Below are 26,719 nucleotides of genomic sequence, written 5' to 3' on the forward strand. Positions count from 1 at the left end.
AATCAATATTAGATGAATTTTATATAACATTAGAAGATCAACAAGGTAACTTAGTGAATTGTAGAAACGAATAAATTAATTTAAGAGTTGATATAAGAAAAAGAAACAGAAATAAATAATGGGTATTGTATTTCCGATTAGAGAAAATAATAATAGTATTACAACTATCGTTTCTAGTATAAAGAATAATAAATTTAAAAAAGATATGAGTCATGTTGAACTTTGAAACCGTTAACACTAAGAAATTTAATTTTTCTACAACATCTTCCGGAATTTAAACGAATTAAAAATGAGTAATATATTAAATGTTAATGAAAATATAGAAATTGATGAATCGCTTACATAAATCGCTTATTTATGTAAAATATAGAATGGGAATGGCATTCACACAATCCATACACATCTAATTCTTTTAAAAATAGCGATGAAATTCGTATTCCTGTTCATCAACAAGACACATATACATGTCCTAAAAAAAGTTTTTTACTGATTGAAGGAAAAATTATTATTTCTACTGATTTGAAATATGGCACTACTTCAAGTCTAATTAATAACTGTATGGCTTTTTTATTTGATGAAATTAGATATGAAATTTGTGGAACGGAAATTGATCGTGTTAAAAATGTTGGTATAACTAGTACTATAAAAAATATACTTACACTGAAACCGGGAGATGAAAACTGGATTAAAAATGCAGGCTGGAATCTACCTTCGATGGACGTTCTTGAAGATAAAACTAATTTTTCATTTGTGTGCCACTCCAATTATTATTAGGTTTTGCAGAAGATTATAAAAAATACTTTTAAATGTAAAACAAGAATTAGTGCTGATACGCGCTTCAATTTATAAGAATGCAATTCTTCAAGCTACACCAAGTCTTCACGAGTGTTCATTTCAAATAAATAAAATTGTTTGCAAAGTTCCTTATGTTCGTGTTGGTGATAATATAAGATTATCATTACTAAAAATTACTGACTCTGATTAGCCAATAACAATGGCGTTTAGAAGATGGCAAATTCAATAATATCCCTCACTTCCCGTTTCTAAAGCTCAAACTTGGACTGTTAAAACTACATCTTTGGCGGAAAAGCCTCGATATGTAATAATAGGTTTTAAAATAAATAGAAAGGATACAAATGATACAAATTCATCACATTTTGATTTTTGAAATTTGGAAAATGTAAAACTTTATTTAAATAGCAAGTATTATCCTTATGATAATTTCGATGGATGCAAAGCACTAATGTATGAATTGTATTCAAGATTCCAGTCTTCATATTATGCAGGAAGTGATAACCAACCTTTTCTGAGTAAAAATGAGTTTTTACAAAAATGTCCACTTTTGTTATTGATTTTTGAAAACAAGTTGATACAGTAAAAACTGGAGCATTGGATATAAGAGTTGAATTGCAAGCGAACGAAGACTTTCCATCTGGAACTGCAGTTTATTGTTTAATTATAAATGATGCAATTATACAATACACACCATTATCAGGAATTGTAAATAAAATTATGTAGAAATAAATGTTGATTTTTTTGGTTTAACTGATGGTTATTACTTCCTTTCTGTATTGAAAAATGGGAACTAAAAATAAAATAAAAACAAAGGTAAATGTTAGTATAAAATATATTTGTTAATTTGATGTGTTATACATATCATAATACAGCATATTATATATAATATATACATAAACACAGTAATTGGCTCATTATTTTAATAATTTATTTCCATAAGCTAACGTATTTATTTCATCGATAGTAATGAAACGTTTGTCATCATTTCCATTTAACGCTAATTTATTTATGGTTACAGTTCTTAATATATGCTTTTTGGATTGAAACATCCTCATTTTTCGTCTTATATTAGATGATAAAAATAAACAGTTTTTATAGTCATAAAATGTAATGTGTTTTTTATTACTGATTTTGTTACACCTTTTGCATTTTTAAAATTCATGTTTTTACACTTTTCTAAATACAAATCATTTACAGTTCTATACGTATAAAGTTTGCTTCTTAATCCAATAAATTCCACTATAGGAACACCCATACATTCATCTTTGAAACAACCTAGTTTCTTTTTATTTTCTTCAAAATAACATTTATGATTTGAAGAATAATCTGACATATCAAAGTAATTTCTCATATTTTCACTATTAAAATCATTATACAAATCATTAGTAAACATTTCATAAAAAATGAATCTGTATCAATATAGAGTAAGTTGATATTAGTATCTAAAAAAATGGTTTCATTCATTATATTATAATGAAAATCATACATATGAAATTTACTTATTTTTAAAACTGTAAATCCTATGTAAATGGGTTTGTTAAATAATAAACATCATAATTACATTCTACAGCACTTAAATTTTCAGAATAAATTATTCCGTTTTTAAAATTAGGCCTAGAAATTAATTTTGTTAATCTTTTCTCAGTATTGACTAGTTCCAAATTAAGTCTATCTCTTACGTTTTCAATTGATTTTCCAAACATGGCATTATTGAGTAATTTATAAAAATCTTTTTCAAATTCATTTTTTGCCTGTTTTCTTTTTTTCGTATTAAATAATATGTACGACTTAAGCCAAGGACTTTGATTAAACTGCAAAACTCTATGTACTTTTTTTAATACCAACCCGTTATCAAGTGCTTTTTTCAAATTAACATAATGACAAACATAATTGTCTTTATCAAAAAGTGTAGTGAGTAATTTAACCTGTTTTGAATTTGGTGGAGATTTTTTTCTGGTAAAAAGGGTAAATCATTATTATGTTCATGTAAATAAAATGGATATCCAACACTGCACTCAATAATATATCCTATTGGATTATTATGTGGTACTAATTGTACATTAAACTGTTTTATTTCTTCCGTTGACAACCATTTAAATCCATATTTTGGTATACGTTTAATCATAGCCCAACCATATAAATTGTTTGCATATATATGTCAAATAACTAGAAGGTTTACTAGAATCATATAACACGTCATTCAAGTATTTATTATTAGCGTTAGCATGTCTTTTTACACAACTTGTAATACCGCCTCGTATTCCTTTTTCAATAAACATATACATATCATAATTATGAAGTAATTCTAATTCTACTTTTGTGAATTTTAACATTGCGTCAAATGTTAACCTTTGAACTGTTAAATAGTGGGCAGGATCCAATTCATAATTATCAAGACATATGGTACGAAAATGTTCAAAAATATCTGCTAATAACAATACGTCAGTACGTAAATATAAATTGAATAATCACCTAATATTTCACAATTAAATCGTGACCAAACATCTTTTGCATGAACAAAACCTTCATCTGAAATATGTTCTTCAGTGATTTTATTAAAAAAAACAATATGTTTACGGTAATTGTCTGTCTTCCAGTTTAGCCCATGAATCAGTATATTCATAAGGATAGACACCTTTTTTTGTAACATTAGGTAAATCATCATGATTAAAAACAATTGAGTATGATAAAATTTGTCTTTTGGTAAATTATTTGCCAATTGAGCTAGACTGGAATTTTAAAATCTAAAACTATCGAGAAAACGTAATTTAATTTTACCACTCGTTTGTTTAGAAAAACTAACGAAGAGTAAAACTAGAAAAACTACTTTTCAGAAGAGTATGGAATAACACTAATTTTGTGTTTGTCACAATTTAATTGTTTAACAATAAAGTGTGTATTGTCAATGTTAAAAACGTACTGAGGCTTGAGGTTGATTGTTGCGGCTGTTGTTGGTGCTGTTGTTCTTCTTGTTGTTGCTGCTGCTGCTTACGTTTAAGCAATGGTGGAGGAGGAGTGCTTAACAGTTGTCGTAACTTAATGGTGTTCTCTTCGGAAGATGTTAAATCAACAATATCGGAATCCATTACTAAAACAAAATTTAAGATTATTAATAAAAAAATAAAACAATTATTCATGTTAGATATGAAGTTGAGCGGAATCCATTACTAAAACAAAATTCAAGATTATTAATAAAAAAATAAAACAATTATTCTTGTTAGAAATGAAGTTGAGCGGTAAAGAGATTCAAACATAAAGTAAAAAACAAATACATACCTGTAGTTTGAGTGTTTCTACTTCAACGGTTGAAACGCACTAAAGACAGACCTTTCTTGTCCGGCTTATAAAGGAACAGTCAAGGACAGATATAATAGTTGATTCCACGTAACTAGCTTACATTCACACACTTGCACAACAAATAACACTCGTTTTTGATAATTTCTTTTCATAAAACACTATCAACTACATTTAAACCGGTAGAATGTGTTATAAACATTTGGAAAAGAAAACTATCAGCACTTGTTTCATTAAAATAGTTCATTGTGTTATTACAACATATCCAATTGAATATAGTATTTTACAAAAATATTATAACAATATCTTTATAAAAAATACATAATTCTAAAAGTACTTCAGTAATTTCAATAATTATAGTAAAACAAATTTTGATTCACGTTATAACATTTTCCTCAACATCTATTAACAGTTTTATCGTGAACCAAATCATGTAGTGTAATATTTCAAACAAAAACCTTTCCAAGAAAACTGACAACTATGAGGAATAATACATCCTATACAATTTTTGCTATTTTGTACTAAAAAAAGAGATCCATCACTAATTTGTTGAAACTGAATATCATGATGAGGCAAATATTTGTGTATTGAAATATAATTAAAATTATGGATATCACTGTAATACTGTTTAATTGGTAATATGAAATTAGTTTTGCTAGATTTCGCTCCGTTACAATTGAAATCCGGTACAAACTTTATACTAATACGTCTGTTAATGGACTGTTTTGAATATGCAATAAAAATTACATACCGTTGTCTACACTTCTTAGAACAAAACCTATCTTCAGATTGTAAATATTTAAAACGAAATATATGATACCAAACTCAAACTCAAACTCAAATAAATTTTTATTTTCAAAAACAAATTTCCAACACTTGTACATGTAATGCATGAAAATTGACAGCACATAGAACAAAGTCTGTGCGTGCTGTCCAGTTCAAATCTAGAATGTACAAAGTATTAATAATAAAATAAGAAATGCTATATGTTAATGAAAAATAAATAAAATAAAAACAGAAATGAACTAAAGGAAACTTTAACTAAAAAAATAAAAAAATAAAAACTTGACAGTCTATACATAATTTAAAGTATAACATTTAATCATAATCACACAAAAATTACTAGAATATGCTATCTTAGCACGCATTTAAATCAAACACGGTAAAAACAAATGAAGATGGACAAACAAAAAATACATTATCTCAGAGACGATGACGCACGGATGACAGTGATGAGTGGAAGTTAATGACTGTATCGGTAAAGTTAGTAATAAGCAATGATTTCGTTGTTTTCATTGGTAACGGTAAAGTGGGGGAGAGGAGGGCCTCAGCACCGTCCGGACCGATCATACGAAGCCAGGCAGTGACCAGCCCGCTTGAAGCCACTAACAGGCTCGTCCTGCAGGTCCCTTATCACAGAAGGCAAGTGTCTGTACAGTGTGGTTGGCGACATAGTATGCGTTAGTGAGGTTTAATAGACAGTTTAATTAAAGGGACCTGCAAGCCCACACTCACAGCGTTTCTTGTAGGGTAACTGTGAACAATAGGGGTGAGGACGGCCATCTTTATGAGAGTTAGGTGTAGACCAGTACAGTCCTAATAAATAACTGCCTAATTGTAAAAATATCAGTCTCCATAAATAACAGAGTAGATGAATATTGTCTTTGTTTATTAAAAGCTGCTTTTATTATTGATTTTTGAATAACATTTAATGGTTCTAATGTAGTTTTTATAGGCCCCTCCCCATGCGATGATACCGTAATTGTAAAATGGACTGTACATACGCAAAGTAAACTGTTTTTAACTCATTATAATATAGAATTTGGCCTAATTGACGAAATATATAAATTAATTTCCTTAATTTGGACTTTATACAATTAACGTGAGGTTCCCACTTGAGTTTTGCATCAATAATTACACACCGAGATACTTGTACTGGTCCACCCTCTCTATCAGCTGGCAATCACATGCAGTAATTGAGAGAGTCAACGCACGAGTGTAGCAGCAGCCGCAGGTCCGCAGGTGGCCCGCTCGCAGCGCGTAGTGCGATCGGTAAACACTTTGTTTTACTGACATTCATAGTTAACATATTGTCAGAAAAACCATTTATGTAATAAATTTAATTCTTGGGAAGCAGTTTCATATACTTCATGCCAAGTTTTTTCGCTATGAATTACCACTGTATCATCTGCAAACAGGAGTAGTTTTCCTGTGAGATTCAGTTTTTATCTAGGTTATTTATATACACTAAAAATAATAAAGGACCTAACGTGCTTCCCTGAACCACTCCATAATTTACTTCCTGAGGTTCACTGCTAATATTATTTATACAACACAACTTGGTTTCGACCGCTTAAATAACTTATGAACCAATTTAAGGCCATCCCTTGGACTCCAATACCATTCAAGTTTACTAAATAACAAATTTCTATCTATAGAATCGAAAGCTTTGGCTAGATCAATAAAAAGAAGTAATGATTTATAATTTTCTTTTAAAGCGTCTATTATAAGTTTATTGATTTCAAAAAGGGCGTCAGAAGTATTTTTACCTGGCCTAAATCCAAATTGAGATTTTGATATAATATTATTTATTTCAAGATAATTTTGAAACTGATATTTTACGCACTTCTCCAGTACTTTACCGACCGCACTTAGCAAATGAAATCGGTCTGTAATTGTTCATATCGGATTTATCATTAGACTTATACAAAGGTATTACTTTGGCTAATTTAAATTTGTTTGGGAAAACTCCTGAGGTAAAACTGAGATTGATTAAATGTTTGATCGGTGGTAAAAGATTCTTAATATTATTTTTTAAAACAGATGTAGGAATTTCATCGACCCCGGGAGCAGAGCCACCGCGTAATCCGGCAACGCATCTCTCCACCTGGCTGTCTGTTACCCGGCATCAGCCGGAACACATGATCGGTTCTATAGGCGACATCATCCACGAGGGGCGGGTTGCCGGACCGCGGCAACTTCTTTGCTAAATGTGAACCTACATTAGAAAAGAAAATATTAAAAGAGTTTGCCACAGCCTTAACTTCAGCGCCCCCATGATCTGAAGCCTGCAGGAAGTTGTGAATGGGGAATGGGGGTATTGGATCGTGCCCCACCGCTAAATTTCATTGATAACTTTCCAAAACGTTTTGGACAGTTCGATGAATTTGTAATTTTTTCTCTATAATAAGCTGCCTTTGTCTTTTTTATCTCTTTCGCCAAGTTATTCCTATAAGTTTTAAAATAATTTTTGAGCGTATCATTAAATGGTTGCCTTTTTAATGTTTTACTAAGTTTGTCTCGTTTTCTGATAGATTGAATTAGATTTACTGTTATCCACGGTTTAAGCTTTTTGTTGCGCGTACTGTTTCTTTTCGGTTTAAGAGATAAATTTTTTAGATCTTCAAGAGATTGTAAAAATATGTCACAGCAGACGTTAACGTCTTCCTGCTGCAGCACGTGGTCCCATGACTGCTCCCCCAACAGTTTCTGTAGTAGCTCATGGTCCAGGTAAGTGTCAATGTCACTATTAAGACGGGTGCGGGGAGCTCTGCGCTCCACCCCGGCCAGCACCGCGTAGTGGTCAGTCAAGTCAGTAGTTAGAACTCCGGCAGTTACAGCATTACAGTCAGAGTGTTTTATAAAAATATGATCAATGCAAGTTGTAGACTGTTCTGTTACTCTTGTGGGTTTGTTAATGCATTCTATAATCCTACTCCGCATAGGATATTTAAATATAAGTCTTTCTCATTTACATTTTTACTTGATGTTAAAGTGTCTATGTTTGTGTCGCCTGTAAAAATATAAGTCGTGGTTTACGTTGATTGTAGAATAAATACTGTTGTAAGTCGTCCAAAAACAAGTTGCAGTTCATCGACGGGCTGCGGTACACCGCCAGTACACTGTAAGGTCGACCGTCAGTTTCAAAGTTCAGTTGCAGTCCTGTCGCCTCCCCCAAAGTAATCTGTTGTACAACCCCGCGCAATTCAGTATTCAAGTAAATAACCACTCCATCATTTCTGTTCCAATTGTTTGTAGTGCTATAAATATCATAATTTTTCTAGAGAAACTAAACTTTTATAATTGTCAATCCATGCTTCAGTAAGAATAATAATGTCAAATTTAATATTTAAACTTTCAATACAAATTAGTAAACTGTCCTATATTTTTAAAGTAGCTGCGAATATTAAAATGGATCAGTTTTTAAAAACGTTAGTGTCAGTACTGAATTTGTTAAAGTATTGCTTAACGTCATTGTGTGAGTCAAATTGTTCACAGTAAAACACGTCGGTAACTGTCAAGTAAGTCAAGTGGCAGTACGTCACCGTTCATCCGCTACAACGTCCGCCGCCGCATCACCAACCACGCTGATTATTTTAAATGATTTTGTTTCAGAAGAAAAAAAAACAAATAAATTAAAAAATATATATATTAAAAAAACAAAAGTTAGTTTACTGAGTGCAGTATTTAAACACGTGCCATTACAAACAGTACAAAAATAAAATAAAATACAACTCAACACACAAAGTCCATACTCAAAGTTACAAATTTAACATGTAATATAAAACGAATTGCTTATGAGATAAAAAATCAATACAGTAATATTAAAATAGATATAAAATTTAAAAATTTAAACGATTGCCTACATGTAGAAAAATTTTTAACACAACTATGAAATATGAGCTTAAAATACTTCCTTTAGTGATAACAAGGGGTTTTCTCTTTTAAATTGTAACTAATAATTCAAATAACATTGAAGTACTAAATAAAACAACAGTTCACTTTGTGTAAGTTTAACTAATTAAAATATACTATTATGTTTAATGTAATCAGGTTGAAAGTTAAAATTGCGAATGTGAGGAAATATAGAAAAAAAAACGTAAATTTTAAACATAGATCCGTATATAAACTCATATAAATAACTTTATTGTAAAAATAATATATTCAGCTACTTTCAAATTAATTAAAGTATACTGTTTACAAGCAATCTGTTACTAGTAATAACTAATGCTTAAATAAATCTAATATAAATAAAATGTCACTGTTATGGAATAATGTCTTTTAAATTGGAGTTAGCGTAAGATAAAATTGTAATAGAACAAAACTTAAATCCTCAAAACATAGCTACAATATAAAATAAAATTATAACTCTTTATATGATCAGGAAACTGTTCTAAAATTATTTTAAAAGAAATAAAATCTGCATAATATTTTTAAACAGTCCCTCCTACGACTAACAAAATAATAAAAATAACAATGAAACGTTAAATAAATATTGGCTGTATATTTTAAGGTACTGTATACTGTATTAAAAGAAAATAAATCATATCTTTGAATTATGAAGGGGTGAAATATTACTATGTGTATGTATTGGAATAATATGAATTGATAATTGTTTTTTTTGTTTTAATATTATAAATGATTTCAAGTAATAAAAAATTAAGAAAAATGCAGAGTATAAACTAAAAAATGTACTATTTCATTGATAAGCAAGAAAACCAAAATTGTAATGTTATTATTTATAATAAAACAGGTTTACCGTACCTTAATTTACCTCCTTACAATAAAAGTTGGTCTAGGTCCTCTGGGGTCCTGAGTAAGGTAGGAGGACAGTCCGGGTGTGCAGTCCTCCTGGCGAACACTCTGCAGTCACGGGTCCAGGCGAAGGCTAGCCTTTTCTCCCTTACATGTCTCCTGGCTCGGCCGAGTAACATCTTGAAGTGAGGTGTGAGATGGTCGTTAATGTAGATAGGTGTCGCAGGCCAAGAGTCGACAAGCGCCGCAGCATTGAGTCCTGTCACGGCTTTCCCTCGCTGCACGCATCCAGTCCATTTTGTCGTCTCGGGATATGAATTTTACTATAATCGAGGGATGAGTTTTGTCCGTCCCTCGTAGGCAGTCTGTGGGCTACTGACACATCCCGTCTGTTAAAGTCCAGTTTTAAGACCTTTGCGAGCTTACTGAGGACACTATGAACATTCTCTCCTCGAGTTAGCGGGATTCCAACGATCTCGACATTGTCTCTTCTGGAATACTGTTCCATTTCCCGCACTTGCTTATGAAGTTCGGCTAATCCCCTCTACTGAGCTCCCCATTTTCCTGTTCCAACTTGGCATACTCGGATTTTCTTACTTCGTTTTCGGATACAAGAGAAGTCAGGGTTGTCTGCATTGCTCCAATGGTGTTGTTAACCCCCTCCAACTCTTTCTGAACTCCGACAATGCAGGTCTTCACTTCAGTTATTTTGCGACCCTAGGTTTTTACCCAGACACTGAAAAGCATCCAGCAGCGTGGCGAGAGAAGGCTCCGGATCCCCGCGGCTGTCGTGGCTCACCGAAGATGCTGTCTCGGATCCGCACGCATCACACTTCCAAGCGGCCTTTTTACGCACAGATAACTTTTTAAAAGAATCCATAGAATCTATACGTGTACAACCCGGATGGAACAGTCCTTTGCACTCTGCACACCGTCAAAGCTTGTGCAGCATCAATAATGTCGTTAGAGCACTTTGTACACACCGGCATAATTGTAAATTTAGTAATTGTAACTTAATACTACTCGAAAAGAAAAAATAATAAAAAATAGTAATAACACACGGTGACTGCAACGCAAGACAGGCGGCGACACGGCGGAACAGGACTGGCCGTACTAGATAAGAGCGGGCAAAGAGATAATTAGAATTTTTTATATCATTATCATTCGAAATATAATAAGGAATAAGGAAAGAAGAAGTCAATCTATTAATACAGAAATGTCCAAAATATAAACTTCTGCTATGCAAAAATGTTATATATTCTAAATTATTATTATACATATAGTGTAAAATAAAACTAGCTTTCCAATCGAAATCCAATATTTTATTATTTAAATTAATTCTTCTACAATATATTTGCCAAAAATAAAAGCATTCAATTAATTTAACATTATCAAATGGTAAATTAAGGAAAATCAATAGTTGAATCTCTCTTGGTAAATCCGGTATCTGTTGCAAAAATGTCATGGCTCATCAATATACATCACGCGCTTGATAAATCTACTAGCTATTGCAACAATGTCTTGAATTATTAATATACAACACATGCGGTGCAATTAACATCTACCAAACAACCTTCACTTACTTTGTAATAAACAAAAACATCACTTTCCTCCACGTGCACATTACAAATTCTTATGAGGTATTGTAAACAGGTGTCTTTCACATACCTAATCACAACCGGTTAGTCTATATACTGAACTCTCTCAGGAAAAATATCCCGCTCGTAGAGAAATTTCTTAGAGGGAAATATCCCGCTCGAGAATTGTCATTGACCTCGACCTCGACCTTGAATAGGTCATTGACCTCGACCTCGACCTTGTAAAGGTTATTGACCTCGAGCGGTTGTTGACTCTGCATTCCTGAGTGATGACGTCACATGTTACGGTTGTCCCAGAACATACAAATCCTCTCTACTGACCAAATACCTGTCAAACGACTTTTGTTTACATTAATTAAATTTGTAGAAATGGCAATAGCCTTATTTAATTTTTTCAATAAACATTCAATAAATATATATATTTTTCAACACGCTTCCTTTTTTCAATGAGCGCAAAGTCCCTGTCACAGCTCATAAAAGAGTGCCCCGGTACCAAGAACTTTTGATTAATTTCATGAAACTGTTCTGTAGAGATAAGATAGTACCACAAGAACAATAACATTTTATTCTTGTTTTGTCCAAAACAATTATCACTCCACACATTGAGAACCTTTTTGTAGGTTATTCCATTATTTAAGGACTTCAAAAAACAAGAAGCAATTTCGTTACTTCCTCTGCCTGTTATTGACTCATTCCATAAAAACATATTTCCTGTATTGGAGTCACCCACATGAATACATAAATTATAGCAGGATAACTGTCGTGAATAATACATTTTGTTGTGTGTTAAACATGGCATGACAGCACCTGCTGAAGATCCATAGATACAGTGCAAGATCTATGATTAGAATCTTTTGAGTTGGTTAAATCGTCTTTCATTACAGATAAAGCTTTTGCAGCTTTCCTATGATGATTTTCAATTTTAAATTGTAACTCTCTGTTTCCAGGGCGCCCTGTCTCTGGGCTTTCAAAATATCACATGTGTCGCATGTGTCTGTTCTTGGAAGACGGAAGGATAAGTCTGGGAAATGTTTCTTGAAAGTACTAAAATAGTAACGATAAGTTATCGGAGAGTCAGTGTGGAGTTCTTTGAATGCAAGATACATTCTATTTATGCTTAGATCTTGGCTAAGATATTTCCTCGAACTTTTATTCCTTGTGTAATGGCTCTCATCACGTGGGAAAGTGTTTATGTGTCCAAAAACAAGCATTTCATGTTCTTGAGAGAATTTCCTTGTTTTCAATTTATTACCTCTTTTTTCAGTGTATGAGGTCATCCCCAATTTTTTCGCACTCACTAATGTTTCAACTCGCCTCTTGTTTATGGAGAATGTATCCAAAAAAGTTTGTTTACAAACACTGAACACACCACCTCCTTCATTTGGTAGAGTAAAGCAAATAGTGCATTGCCTTCTACTGTCCTTCTCATTTGTGTAGTTACCATGTCGCCTTCTTTTTACTGGCATGAGAATTAGAAGTCCCATGAGAAGGTTTTTTTGTTTGACATTATCCTCAAAGTTGTAAAAATCAGTAAAGAGCTTCAACTTCCAATCAGAACTGATCGTCTTACACTCGTTCTTACATTTGCAAATTGCCTGTAAAATAAAACCTATGTTAGTAGCTGACATTACTGAGTGTCAGCCACTTAGCCCTATATTTCAAGCCTTCAAAATTTCTTAACTATGTCTAACCTGTGTTCATTTCGTATTTCCTATGGTATTGAAACCCATGCCTTTTGATTTAAAAAGTTTTGATACACGACAGCGATGATATTATTATGCTTAATAACTATTAATCAATTAAAAAACACTTACCCTAGTACTAGGTTCTTCCTTAGCACTAACAAGTTGTTTCTTCTTAGTTATGTATGCCAATCCTTTACTTCTTCGTAATTTCATCTCCTGCTGGATTGTACCTTCTCCTTTCTTCCTGTTTTTCTTTTGAACATGATGTTCTTCAAATACGTTCTCCATAGTAACAGTTATAATGATCAACTATTATTACAATAGAAAAACACTAACATAACCTCAAACAGTTTACTTTAGCCCTTGTAAATAAACAACAGCAAGCTGACTACTGGAAGTGGCACTTAGCCCGTCATATAGGTTAGGCGGGTGGCACATAGCCCATGGCGCAGTCTATCGGATTTTTTTAAAACTACTTCCAATGCATTTGGCACTTACCCCGTTATATAGGTATGTAGGGCTTTACATTCAGAAACATATTAAAAAAAAAAAACCATTTCGTAATTTTTGGCACTTAGCCCGTTATTTATTTCAAGTCTTCATATACAACGTTATCTTATAGTGACTAGGTATGTATACTGTTGTTTCAACACTGATATGACACCCAATTTTATGACAAAATGTGAATAAATAATGTGACAATGATTTTATATATGTATATATATATATATATATATATATATATATATATATATATATATATATACTTTAACTTTTGCAGGAACCTTCATTTCTATAAGAATGAGTTCTATGGTTCGTCATTATTGTGTTAACTTCTTTGTATGATTGTTTGTCTATCTGTCTATCCGCAGGATATCTAGAGGATGAAATAAGCTGACTATAGATTTGAAATTTTGCATGCAACCCAGCAAAGCCTGTTACGGTACGTAGTATGGCTTGCTTATTATTAATACATCACGGTTTATTTTGAAATTTGGGTTTTGTAAGAGTAAGTGATTAAATTCTGATCTTTTCCTAGAATACCATAAAACAGCTGAATGTCATAAAAATTTAAACTCGGCTCGTTACAAACCTTAAAATATTGAACAAATATTTATCGAAACTGTTTAAAATCCAGTTTTTAATGCATATCATCCGCCGTTGCAACAATGTACTGATTTAAACTAAACAAAGACGTGAAATGAGTCCCGGGGCGTGCAGGCTGTAAGCGTAAATTTTAAAAGATGCAAATCCCTAAGCTGTAATAATGACCATTTTCAACCAAGAGCATTACTGTTGGCAAACTAATCGTAAATACGCTTAACTTTTGACGTCAATTATAACTGTACGTTACGAATAATAAATATGTGGTGCAATCTAAATATTTATATCATTGATAACACTTCATTTAATACTCCACTAAGTATCACTATAGACTTAATATTGTTACTTGTAGGTATTTTCTTTTCTTCAAAGCCAATAATAAATCAAGAAAATTAAGTACGGGTTTATTTATATTTCTAAAAGACTATAAACTGTAACGTTTATGAAAGTTTAATATAAACAGGCGACCAAGTATTTCCCGGCCAATAAACTATTTATGGAAAGAACATATTTATTTACCATTTAAGACACATGAAAACTATACCAAATTTTGAATGTGTATAAATTTGTGTAAATCTTGTACCATACATAAATAGTAGTCTACATCCGCTGTTTTCGTAATTTCTACTACAACATACTACACTGAATATTAATATATCAAAGTTGTAAAATCATTTGGTATAAACAAGCACACGTTGCCGTTATAATTGTTTAAATTTGTAAACTATTATCCACGGGTACAGCTTCACATACAGATTGCTGATTAAAATCGATTGTTATTAGCTATCATCACTACTTTATAGCACTATCACATGCCATGAGAGAGAGAGAGAGAGAGAGAGAGAGAGAGAGAGAAGGATGAGAATGAAAGAGTGAGGGAGAAAGAGGGAGAGGGAGATAGATGCTGCATCGCTTCTTGCTCAGTTTTGGGGGAGTTCTCTTCTGCTCATGCTCATCTCTAAAATGGAATCCTGAAAATCTCAAAAATTTCGTTCATTGCACACGTACGTGGATTATGGAGTTTTCACAAGCGCCGTCTGAAGAGATTCACACATAGTGACTGAGAGTTTCCATTATATTTTTAATTTTAGACAATGTATTGTTACTATTTATATACTATTATACTAACTCGATTTAAAATAAAATATCTAGAATTAAGTACTATTTTGACCATCAAAACCACTTATGTTACAACTTCCAATGTTGCCTTATAAGCATTTTGTAGGCATTTTAGGGTTTGAAAGGAATATTTATTACACAGTATACTCTTCCAATCTAAAATCGAATTTACTAAATTACTTTTACTTTATATTTTCATATACATGTTCCAAAACTTTGACACTGTACAGGTCAGTAGATATTGTGAATTTTTTCAAGAACACTTATTTATTACTTATTCGATGTGTAATCCAAGCCAAATGAGAACTAAGTCTGAGATAATTATTCAAAACTTATAACGCATATGTGACAGATACGTTCAAATAAAAAATAATTGAAGTAAAAAGTGAGGGCTCTGTGGTGTAAAGGATGCACATTCACCCGGCAAATGAGAGATCCGGGTTCGAGTCCCGGCGGAGCAAGTTTTTTTGTGATTCATTGTTTATTGAAATTAAATTGTGTGTGTGTGTGTGTGTGTGTGTGTGTGTGTGTGTGTGTGTGTGTGTGTGTGTGTGTGTGTGTGTGTGTGTGTGTGTGTGTGTGTGTGTGTGTGTGTGTGTGTGTGTGTGTGTGTGTGTGTGTGTGTGTGTGTGTGTGTGTGTGTGTGTGTGTGTGTGTGTGTGTGTGTGTGTGTGTGTGTGTGTGTGTGTGTGTGTGTGTGTGTGTGTGTGTGTGTGTGTGTGTGTGTGTGTGTGTGTGTGTGTGTGTGTGTGTGTGTGTGTGTGTGTGTGTGTGTGTGTGTGTGTGTTGTGTGTGTGTGTGTGTGTGTGTGTGTGTGTGTGTGTGTGTGTGTGTGTGTGTGTGTGTGTGTGTGTGTGTGTGTGTGTGTGTGTGTGTGTGTGTGTGTGGTTTGAAGTTTTGTAGAAACTTTTGTTATTATATTTTTTATTGATATGGTAGCAGGGATGGACAAATTAATTACTACTTCATTTATCATATCTATTCCTCATCCATTAAACCATACTGTGTCGAACAACTGTTTATGTTTCTGCTGGTTTAAGCAAGACTGTTTTCTATTCAATATTTTATACATTTTTGTACTTAATTACATATATTCTCAAAGATGTTTTCTGTTGGGGCAAATAGCCACTTTATAAACGTCTTTTTGAATAGTGTGAAAAACTTGCACATGTTTGTCTTATAAAACCCAAATTAATGGAACTGTGTCATCTATCCTAATCAACTATGCGAAGTGTCAACATTTCTTGGAACAAGCAGCTTGAAGTTCTTGGATTACTTTTGTTATTGTTCCGATGTGCTGCTGATCACAAATATTTAATGTCATTAGCAAACGTATTGTATTTACGATCGAGAGTGCTTTGAATGCAGAGTATAATCAACTATGAAACACCTTATTTAAGAATACTCTGACTGCAGAATATATTATTCTATGAAACGCCGTATTGTCTACATACGATTACTGTAAAAGAGTTGTTCTTAATATTTATTAACAGATACACAGGTCTATATTATACACATTTTAAAATAGTTATGTAAGTTTTTAATAGGATGATACACATTTGATTGTACCTTAATGGTTGCAGAAATAAATTGCTTACAAATGCAAAATAACACTGTTCATAAAACGCCAGGTGTTAAACCTGCATGTTTACATTGTATACTATACAAGTTTTGTTTAAATTAACTATTTTTGTATCTTTTTATCTGTATTACAGCATTAGACATTAATAGGACATTTATTTACTTTACCCATAATTCGGAGTATAGTTTGAATTATATACATATATTCTAACTTTCACCAGTTAAGTTTAGTTGTTACGACTACTATATAGTCAATTTATTACGAGACCCTATCATTTTGAATAACTTAGCATGTAAATCATAAGTGAACTTAACACAATAAATTACACAAATAGACAATTTTTTATTTTAATTTTTAAATGAGATATTTACTTACTCTAAAAACGGGAACCTCGTGTACAAGTACTTCGACTTGGCTTTTTCAAAATCTATGTCATTCTTCAATAGCCAAACCATTTCTTGAGTCCATGTACTTCCTGTAACACATCAAACGTATAAGGCATATTGCGATTATAAGGTGCGTACAGGCCGAAAGCTGAATAAAGAAACCAAAAATCACGTCGTGAGGGGAGAGTTTATAGGATTACCGCCTCGTAATGCTAACAGAGTCATTAGCTCTTTCGTGACATCAAGTTCAGAAACATCACTTCACATGTCACCCTTCAAAATTTTAATAACGTTCCTTTCAGTAGACATTTTTAGGACAAGGTATGAGTAAGCCAAGCCACGAATAGCGTAACAGGCTCCGCTGAAGCTGGATGCAAAATTTCAAGTCTATAGCTCATTTCACTCACGAGATGTTCTACAGACAAAAATGAAATGAAATATTATCCAACATTTAACGTCTACAGATGAAATCTTTCTCGAGATATCGTGCTACATCATATATTCGCATGTTTGCTCATTAAGTTAAGTTCCGTAGTTGTGTTCAGTAATGAAAGACTAGATACTATTCTTTTTACTCAATTCCACACCAATTCACCAAAAACTCATATTATATCATATGCATATATTCAATTTGTTCACAAATTTATTTATTCTGCTATTTTCAAGATTACCTATACGACCAATGTACAAATGTTTGCTAACGCACAACCAAACCACATTAAAGTAACATGCATTATTATCTGACTGGGTGTTGTCTATATAGAAATGAGCCTTGATGAAAAAGATATCGAGCGGACAGACGTAAATGAATTTTGCCAGCCCCTCGAGTGATAGACGTCGCTAACGCTCAGCCAATTAGTTAGTTTATCAACGTGACAATTCTTATATTGTTGTCTGTAAACTCTGTACTAAAGGTCAAAACGTGACAAGAAAATATTTACAGCGTCTAAAACAGTATGGACTATCAAACATGTACAAACACCAGGTTAGAGCAGAGTGACGCCATTGTCTCGGCCACGCATGCGCATTAGCAGCATATTTCTGCGAACCTCTGCGTTAGTTTCCTTATTCAAGACAATTTGATAGGTTTACATGGTCATGATGTGTCACCAAAAAATATACGGTAAGCCTTATAGATGCGCCTATTTTATGGACACCCGTGTGTGTGTGTCCTTATTTTGAAGTATGTGACCTGATAATTTCCGAACATCTAAGTATTTGAATACTCTCTATGACGTGAAAATAACACAATAAAGTAAGATTTATATTTACACTCGGTTTGTTTGAAATAAGAATTATCTATTCTCGGTTGTGTATTGTTTTATATAGAAGCAGGTGATAGTCTCACTGAAGAAAACTGCGTAAAAAGGTTTTATAAATGTTATCTTTGGTTCGTACACATGTATCAACAAATAATTCCTACACAGTTTTTAAGATTTCGTTTCGTTTAACTGCTGTAGTGTGAATTCGAATTGAAAAACTAATAGATCTGAAACTGTTACAGATCCAAGACGAAACTTTACTAATATCCCTATATGATAAAAACCTTTACTGTTAAAAAGTTATTTTAATATTATTAAATCGTATTGTGATTTCATTAAACAGAACAAGGTGTATGTTGAACTTATAAAAAGTAAATACTTATAGTTTTTGTGTTATATTTCTATATTATATTCAACAGAAGTGTATATATATATATATATATATATATATATATATATAATATAAGAAGATTATATACATATATATATATATATACTACGTTAAATTGTATAAATGGCAATAGCCTTATTTAATTTCAATAAACATTGAATCACAAAAAGTACTTGCTCCGCCGGGAGTCGAACCCGGATCTCTCACTTGCCGGGTGAATGTGCTACCATTACACCACAGAGCGCTTACTTTTTCCGATTCAATTATTTTGTATTTGGCCGTATCTGTCACATATGTCTTTAAATAAGCAAACTAACATATGATCGGAAGACCAAATACCTGTCAAACGACTTTTATTTACATTAAACTGTATAAATGGCAATAGCCTTATTTAATTTCAATAAACATTGAATCACAAAAAGTACTTGCTCCGCCGGGAGTCGAACAAATTACATCCATACCTTATGAGTAAAACATTTTTTTTCAATTTTGTATTATTACTCCCAATTAGTTACCAATGACATCTGAATTGTAAAACTCTGGAAAAAACACGCGTCTAAAACCGACCTGAGAGCCAATCATGCAACACTTAATTTTATTTTAATAAGCTGGTTGATAGAGTGTGTTAATCAGTAATATAATTAAACAATATGAATAAATAAATACGTATTAAATCATATAATTTAATCAAATAATTAATTAATTAATATCTACGGTTTAATTTTTATTTTAGAATAGGATGATTACTACAATTAACATTCCTGAGCTATTTAATGTGAAATATTCTAGATAGTTGCGTATTTAATATTCTTCCGGCGTTTTAACTCTTTTCGAAGCATCACTGCACTTTATAGAGTAAGTGCTGTAAAATGGAAGTTTAACAACAATATTAGTAGGAACTAAATAGGATAGTAACCATTTGTATACAAAAGTAATTAATGATTGCAAATTGTGTTTATTGGAAAGTAATTAGTGCATAGTACACATTGCTGAATCGTAATTCTAGATAGGAAAATTATTACTATTCCGCTACTGATCCTACTTCCGTGTACATTCTTTTATATGCACTATTTAAATGCCCTGTTTTCTTTGGAGATTGATGTATGTACTTTAAATATGTACTGTATTATTCAATTTATTCAAAATCGTTTAAATTTGTTTGTTAAATAATCTTTTAAATCTGACTATTATACAGAAATCTACAGAATGATCGACAATCGTACAGATAAAGAACTATTCATTTTATTTTAAAACAATAGTATATTTCAAAACAAACATCATACACTAACTGGTTTCAATTACATTTTTACAACTTTTTCTGAGCACGGCTGCCCATCCAATCACCATACAGGAACTCATTTAATATTTTTAGTTAACTTTGTTGATCATTATGTTTACACTGATGCTAGTATCTTCGCGTTCATCCTCCTCAGCCCACCATTAAACACGGTCTATCGGTATAGATCAGTGCTCATAAAAGCATCATCTGAAAATGTCGTCGGAAATAGGTACCCATGATTTTCTCATGTAACAAATTCACTGAAGCTATTTCTGGATTTCTGAAGATAGTTTTCCACAACGGGGCTAACATACTCGTATATAAAGATTTTAATCTTGTTGGAAATTTTTAGGAAACCCTAAGTCATGACACCGGATGCGCAAGGACTAAGGTTGCTAGCAACGAGTATATTTTTTCATTTTTAGTGATTTTTTAACGTTTTTTGTTAATGTAATGAGAGCGATGAATAAACATATGGCATAATTTAAAATTATTTACTTTTAGGGCGCGGTACTACGACATTCGTCTTGAACCAACCCTTTTGCTTGTCTAAGGATTGAAACTCGATTAAAATCGTCAATATCTCAAGGTCTCGTGAGTTTGGGAATGATTAGAAAATTAAAATAATATCTGTTATGTTAATACAGTTATTTAGAAAAGTTAAAATAACTATCACAGTTTTTTTTTTTTTTTTTTTTTTTTTTGTAAATATTAAGATGGAATAAACCGAGAATGAAAGAATTTACAAACCATCATGGTTGCAGTTACCAACCGAACAGTTTAGGTTAGGTGTGTTATTATAATGACTGCAAAAAGGAAATAGTCATGGCAAAGCGATAACGTTGTCACTGTAACAATAGATCGGATACTCAGTTTTGATTTTCAAATTTTCGCTGTTTTCACGTTGCTATCATGGTTCTCTGTATCCTAAGTAAAAATATTCGCTAACGCTCAGCCAATTCCCTTGACACGCAGCATTATCAAAATCATGATGTGGCCTATATAAAAATAGAGCTTCATAAAAAATTAAGTCGATGGACCAGTTGATTTTTCGAGATATCGTTCGGACAGACATGCTGATAGACAGACAGGTATGAATATTTCCAATCGCTCAAGTGATAGGCTTCGCTAACGCTCAGCCTATTAGGTAGTTGGTTACACTTACCGCACTTTGGAAATGAGATCACCCAAATGTCATCTTCCCGAACTTCCAGATCCAGTATACGTTGTGCATAGTTCCTGAAGTTCTTGATAAGAACCACTCCTGGGGGGGCTGACTACCACCTCTCCCGCCGGCATCGCTTCCACACAAGCATTCTGAACCCGCCGAGACACGTCATCTGTCAGAGGACTGTAGCTCAACTCCATAACTAGAAACACAACTCAATTAAATATTGTACAGAAATAAATTAATTTTCAGAGACTAATAAATATAACGATATTGTGATAATATGTAATAACACTGCTGCACGAAAATACTCCGATGACAAATAAGGCAGTGTTGCCATATCGGCTGACCAACCTTTCCCGCTACGACATAATCACATACTCTCTGCAAAGCTGATGAATAAAATTATTTACATGTAATTTTTTACGGTAAGCTAATGGTAATTGTTTATTGTAACAGATTTTCCAACTAATGTTGCAACAGTCGGATCAGTAATTTGCCGTAAAACTGGCAACAGTGTTGGAATCCGGTGTAAAGGAGGGCAATTCTTACACACATCAGTAATCATTGAACTATTTTCGTGCAGGCTCCTCTAGTAACCTCAACTCTAAAATTTAGTTTATTTACTTAAGGTCTACAAAATAAGGTCTAGATCAGAATTACATCTGTTGAAATTAATCCTGCCGTTATAGGGAGAAAACCACATATTGAAGTATAGGTGTCACAATACAAAAAATTAGACTCTATGAGAATGGTATAGCCATTTATCTATTCATATTGCGTTTATATAGAGAGAAAATAGGATTGTAAAACAACATATCCTGGGTTTCTATCCCTTATTAAAAAGTAATTAAGAAGGAGTGTAAAATTAGTGTTTAACTCTTTACTTGGCAGTAGACCTATGTGAGTCACACGAATGAGAGTACCCATAGTTAAGATGGTGTATCTAAATGGATGTACAGTATGTCAAGGGATAGGGCTGTACTCAGTATGTGGCAAACTTGTAACATCCTCCACCTTTTGCAGTAACATCCTAAGTTTTGCAGCTGCAATATGTTTATCTATGTTTTCCTCATTGGCTTTGTGGCAAATAACAAAATATTTAAATCAAAACTTGATCTTGATGCTGTAAGAAATGAACTTAAAAGAATAGATTTATTGGCAGGTCTAGGACTGATTTTCGGAAGGAGCCATTTTAATTTTAGTTCACCACTATCGTTATGCAACAGAAAAATTTACATTCCAGTACAACAAAGACATGAAACGTTGAGAAAGATATTTACTCATATTCAAAGTTAAAGTTAGTTAATAGTCTTATGGTTGCAATAAGATTATAATAATTTTTTCATAAAAACATCTTTTTTAATTCTCGGAGGGAGCCAAAGCGCCCATGCCCCCTCCCCTGAATTTGTCACTGAAGCGCTCTTGTATACCCTATACGGATTCTTTTGTGGTTTCAACCCATCTACTCATGCTATAGATAACCTAGAAGCGGTTGATTGTTTGGTATTCGAATATTCATCATTTCGACTAATAATCATTGTACTTTTAGTTCTTTCAATTTAATTTTAGTTTAAAAATAAACTGGTAAATTGTTGCCATCTCACATCGCCTCTTGTTCAGGCTTCCATTATTGGCCGTCCTATTTTTTAGGAACATGTTTTAGGTGTCATGATTATGTAAGTTTTCTTATTTAAATATAAGGTCTTTTCCTTCTTATACTAAAAGTACTAACTAAAATACAAGGTATAGTATCATAATTTACACCATTTCAGTTTGTTTATCTCGTTTGTTGGAGGTAACAGAGCTCCTATTTCGGGTCTGGCGGTTGACTTTAAGTGTTCAAAACTAAAATAACACAATCTGGGATACATTATCGTTTCATATCTTTAAGCTTTTCGGGTAATCTTCCATTTCAACTCACAGTACAACTAGTAGGGATCGTGATCGATTTCTTTATATTTTTTTATAGTCTATGTGTCTTTTATGTTGAAATGAGTTTGTTTAGAGCTTCTTCATCGCCGACTATTCGTTCTCTTCAAACAGACTCCAGAGAGTGTAGGAGTCAAGTCTATGACAGCGTCAGATTTCATACGCTTAACATTCAACACAACACTTGAATATATCTAATAAATAACAAAATTGTTATTTATAGCAGCTGTATTATAATATGATTATCTCCTTTACTTTCAGTAGTTTTTAAATTCTAAAACATATTTCAATAATTAGGTATGAAGTTAAGAGCAATATGCTAACTAAATTCTGAGACAGAATATTCAGTTTTAAACTAGGATTAAGTTAATCGAACTATATTATACATCAGAGGTAAAATCGGATTTATTTCACTCTTGAATCGAATAATTCTCTATTAAATCTGTCTACTCACTGGAATTAATGCTTACGGTGGAATGGAATTTTATTTCCACGAGACAGTAAAATCAGTGTCGGGTGGACGGTATTGATCCTACTTACACGTACCAAATAGATATTACGTTTTCGTGCATTTCATTTTTAACTGAACCAGTAACATTGGACTTGAAGCACAACTCCATTTTCTAATTTATGAATTCGTTATTTAATGCTACGTCCTAATTACAGTAGCCTATAGATACTGTTGATCATTAAAATAAAGTATTAAAAATAATCAGGCTTTAAAATGTTGAACTTAGGCAAACTCGACAACATAAAATTTGTGGTATATTATTTATGCTAACTCATTTACACTCACATGCGCACTTCATGCAAAATGTTCCACAGGGCAAACTAAAATTCTACTTCAACCAATGATTAGGCTCCATAGCAAAATAGGACAAAATTTGTTTTGTAATTGGGTCTGGAGGTTATGTTGACATGGAAAAGGATAAAAAGAGCAATAACAATGGTGGAAGACAGCAGAGCGGTTCTGATCTAATTTCTGCTACGTTAAGATATAAAGTTGTTTTTGTTCATGTTTTAATGTTTTTTAATTATATTTATCTTCTTATAATTAAAAATAATCGCTGAATGTCTTGCTAAGAGCTAATCTTGAGAACTGCAGGACTACTTGGCTGATTATTTTTGTAAACAATTCATTAAAATCTGAGGAAGTTTTATATGAAGAGAAAGATTGGTAGTCACCTAAATTCTCGTACTTGGAATTCTGAAAATATGGTAGAATTAATTTATGTTTCATAACCCAAACTTAACTGACACTAATCAGCTTTTGACACTTTCAGCTAAAGTTCAAAAAATTGACTAACACATCGGTTACATTTAAATTTTACAAAATATTAAGTACACAGTGCTTGATCAGTAGTGTAATACAGGTCGCAAATAAAAAGTTAATTTCAAAATTGTACTCCAGAATGCGCCAGTGAATACATAAATACATATGTAAATATTATTTTAACGCTGTTATAAAACCAAACCTTAATGGAAAAAGTTGTTAATATTTTCCCATAAGGTACTCCAAACTGTTGGGCTTCTTTGACATTGTGGTCTAACTAACATTGTAACAGTTGCTTATGGAAAAACATAGAAATAAACAATTTCATAGCTCATACCGATCGATTTGTTAAGAATCTTTTGTTAACTTAGTAAGGATTTTCCCCTTATACCGGAAGTAGATAGGAAGTAAGTAGGATTTCCCACTAGGCCGTAATATGCTTCTTGGTCCTACGTATGTAGGCCTATGTATATTTTCTTCATCAAAAAGGCAAACTCAACTATATAGGACTGGAAATATTGTAGACCAAAGCTAGAATACAAGAGCCGGAAGTAGACGCTTTTTAACCGAAGTTGATAAGTTGAGTAACATACACACATATATATATTGTCTCGTTAAAATAAATTATATATATATATATATATATATATATGTATATATATATATATATATATATATATATATATATATATATATATATATATATATATATAATTTATTAACGAGGTGAGGTTTATTTACGAGGCAATAAGTCTAACTGAACTGTGGTACCGTAAGTGAATTTAAACGACCGGAAGTAGGCATCTTTTAACCAAAGTAGGCTTCTCAGTTCTACGTATGTATATATTTTTTCTTCAACGGGACAACAAGGCAAGCTCTACTATGATACTGGAAATATCTTAGATCGGAAGAATATTACAAGGGCTTGAAGTAAACTTTTTTGACTAAGTAGGTTTCCGAGGCCTTTGTATTTTCTTAATCGTGATAATTAAGTTGACTCAACTATGAAATGTAAATAATGTTAACTAGAAATACTCCTGCACGTGCAAAACGTGATTTAAGAGTCAGGTTAATCTTTAATACTCCTTCCCATGAACACTTATTGGAAATAACATCTACCTCATATATTCCTACTCACGTTTGAAGACTTTTATATATTATACAGTTTTAAAACGTAAGCCACTATTATTATTTTATACAAACTTTCACATCAGTCTGTTTAAATGCTCATTCCACTTCTTGATATTTGTATGTATAAATGTAATATGTGGAAATATATGTGATCCACTTGTGCCATATACTGAAGTGAACGTTTTTATATAAGAGAAGTTGCTTCATTTGGATAGTGCAATTTGAGTCACGATCAGAGATCACCTGGAATTTCTGAGAAACTAGCAATGTTTCCAACAACAGAACATAAGAATGCTTCTCATTAGGTTTTCCTCATCTAATTAGTAACGCGCTAGAACGGATTAACGAGATTCCCTTTATCTACATGAAGCGATAATCTAACCAGAACTAATTAGCATATTTAACCCACCCTACCACCCCCTTCTACTTTCTCCCCCTCCCCCATTCTTTTCATTTCCTCTTATTACTATTGAATCTCGGTTTTTTTTAATATTAGTGCATAATCATCATTATATAAAAAGTTTAAAAATTAAAATGTGATACGGTATTCCAGGTTTAGGGAAAATCCATACATGACTTTACAAAAAACTTTGTTTTGAATAATTAACTAAAAAAGAGATTCCTTGATAACTTACTTTAAAGCCTAATCTTCAGATTCGCTACTGGTTGATTCCCTATACCAAGTAAGCTACTGCCATATTCACCTTAAGTATAATAAGTTCAGTATAATAATGAAAAGTGCTAAACCAAAGAATAAAATTCAAACATAGCTATAAAAAGAATTACTGTTTCATGTATTTACAGCCAAACAATCTATTTTTTACACATAGTAAGGCCTTTTATTTCTAAGAAAAACATTGTCAGACTAACAACATAAACTGTCCAAACAAACATTAATTTTAGTTTACTTGGGTTTGCATTTTATGGAACGATGTTATTCTTGAAAACATAAGGACTCTCTAAAATTTAAAAGTTTTTTATCGTCTAATTTTAAATTTATGAAGAATAAGTTTCCATAAGAATAAGCACGTTTTCAATGTAAAGTTATTAGTTTTAATTTAATGGCAAGTCTCTCAGAACACCACATTGGATTCCAAAATCCCTTAGCCACTGATCTCCCTCTTATCTGATCTGAATGTTTGAGGGTTACCATGAGGAATCAGGAAATTCAACTGATGATTTGAA

General features: G+C 32.3%; 1 protein-coding gene across 1 annotated transcript in view; it reads right to left on the reverse strand.

The window, feature by feature from the left end:
* Positions 1-1,669: 1,669 nt before the first annotated feature.
* LOC124358261 (sulfotransferase 1A2-like) overlaps positions 1,670-26,719 on the reverse strand; it is a 47,108-nt gene continuing 22,058 nt past the window's right edge. The window contains exons 2-4 of the mRNA XM_046810555.1: positions 21,196-21,303; positions 17,088-17,187; positions 1,670-3,883 (exon numbers count right to left, since the gene is read on the reverse strand). Coding sequence (XP_046666511.1) covers positions 3,862-3,883; positions 17,088-17,187; positions 21,196-21,303 — 230 coding nt within the window. The 3' untranslated portion in view covers positions 1,670-3,861. The remainder of the gene's footprint in view (positions 3,884-17,087; positions 17,188-21,195; positions 21,304-26,719) is intronic.

Source organism: Homalodisca vitripennis, chromosome 3 (genome assembly GCF_021130785.1).
Source record: "Homalodisca vitripennis isolate AUS2020 chromosome 3, UT_GWSS_2.1, whole genome shotgun sequence".
NCBI lineage: Eukaryota > Metazoa > Arthropoda > Insecta > Hemiptera > Cicadellidae > Homalodisca > Homalodisca vitripennis.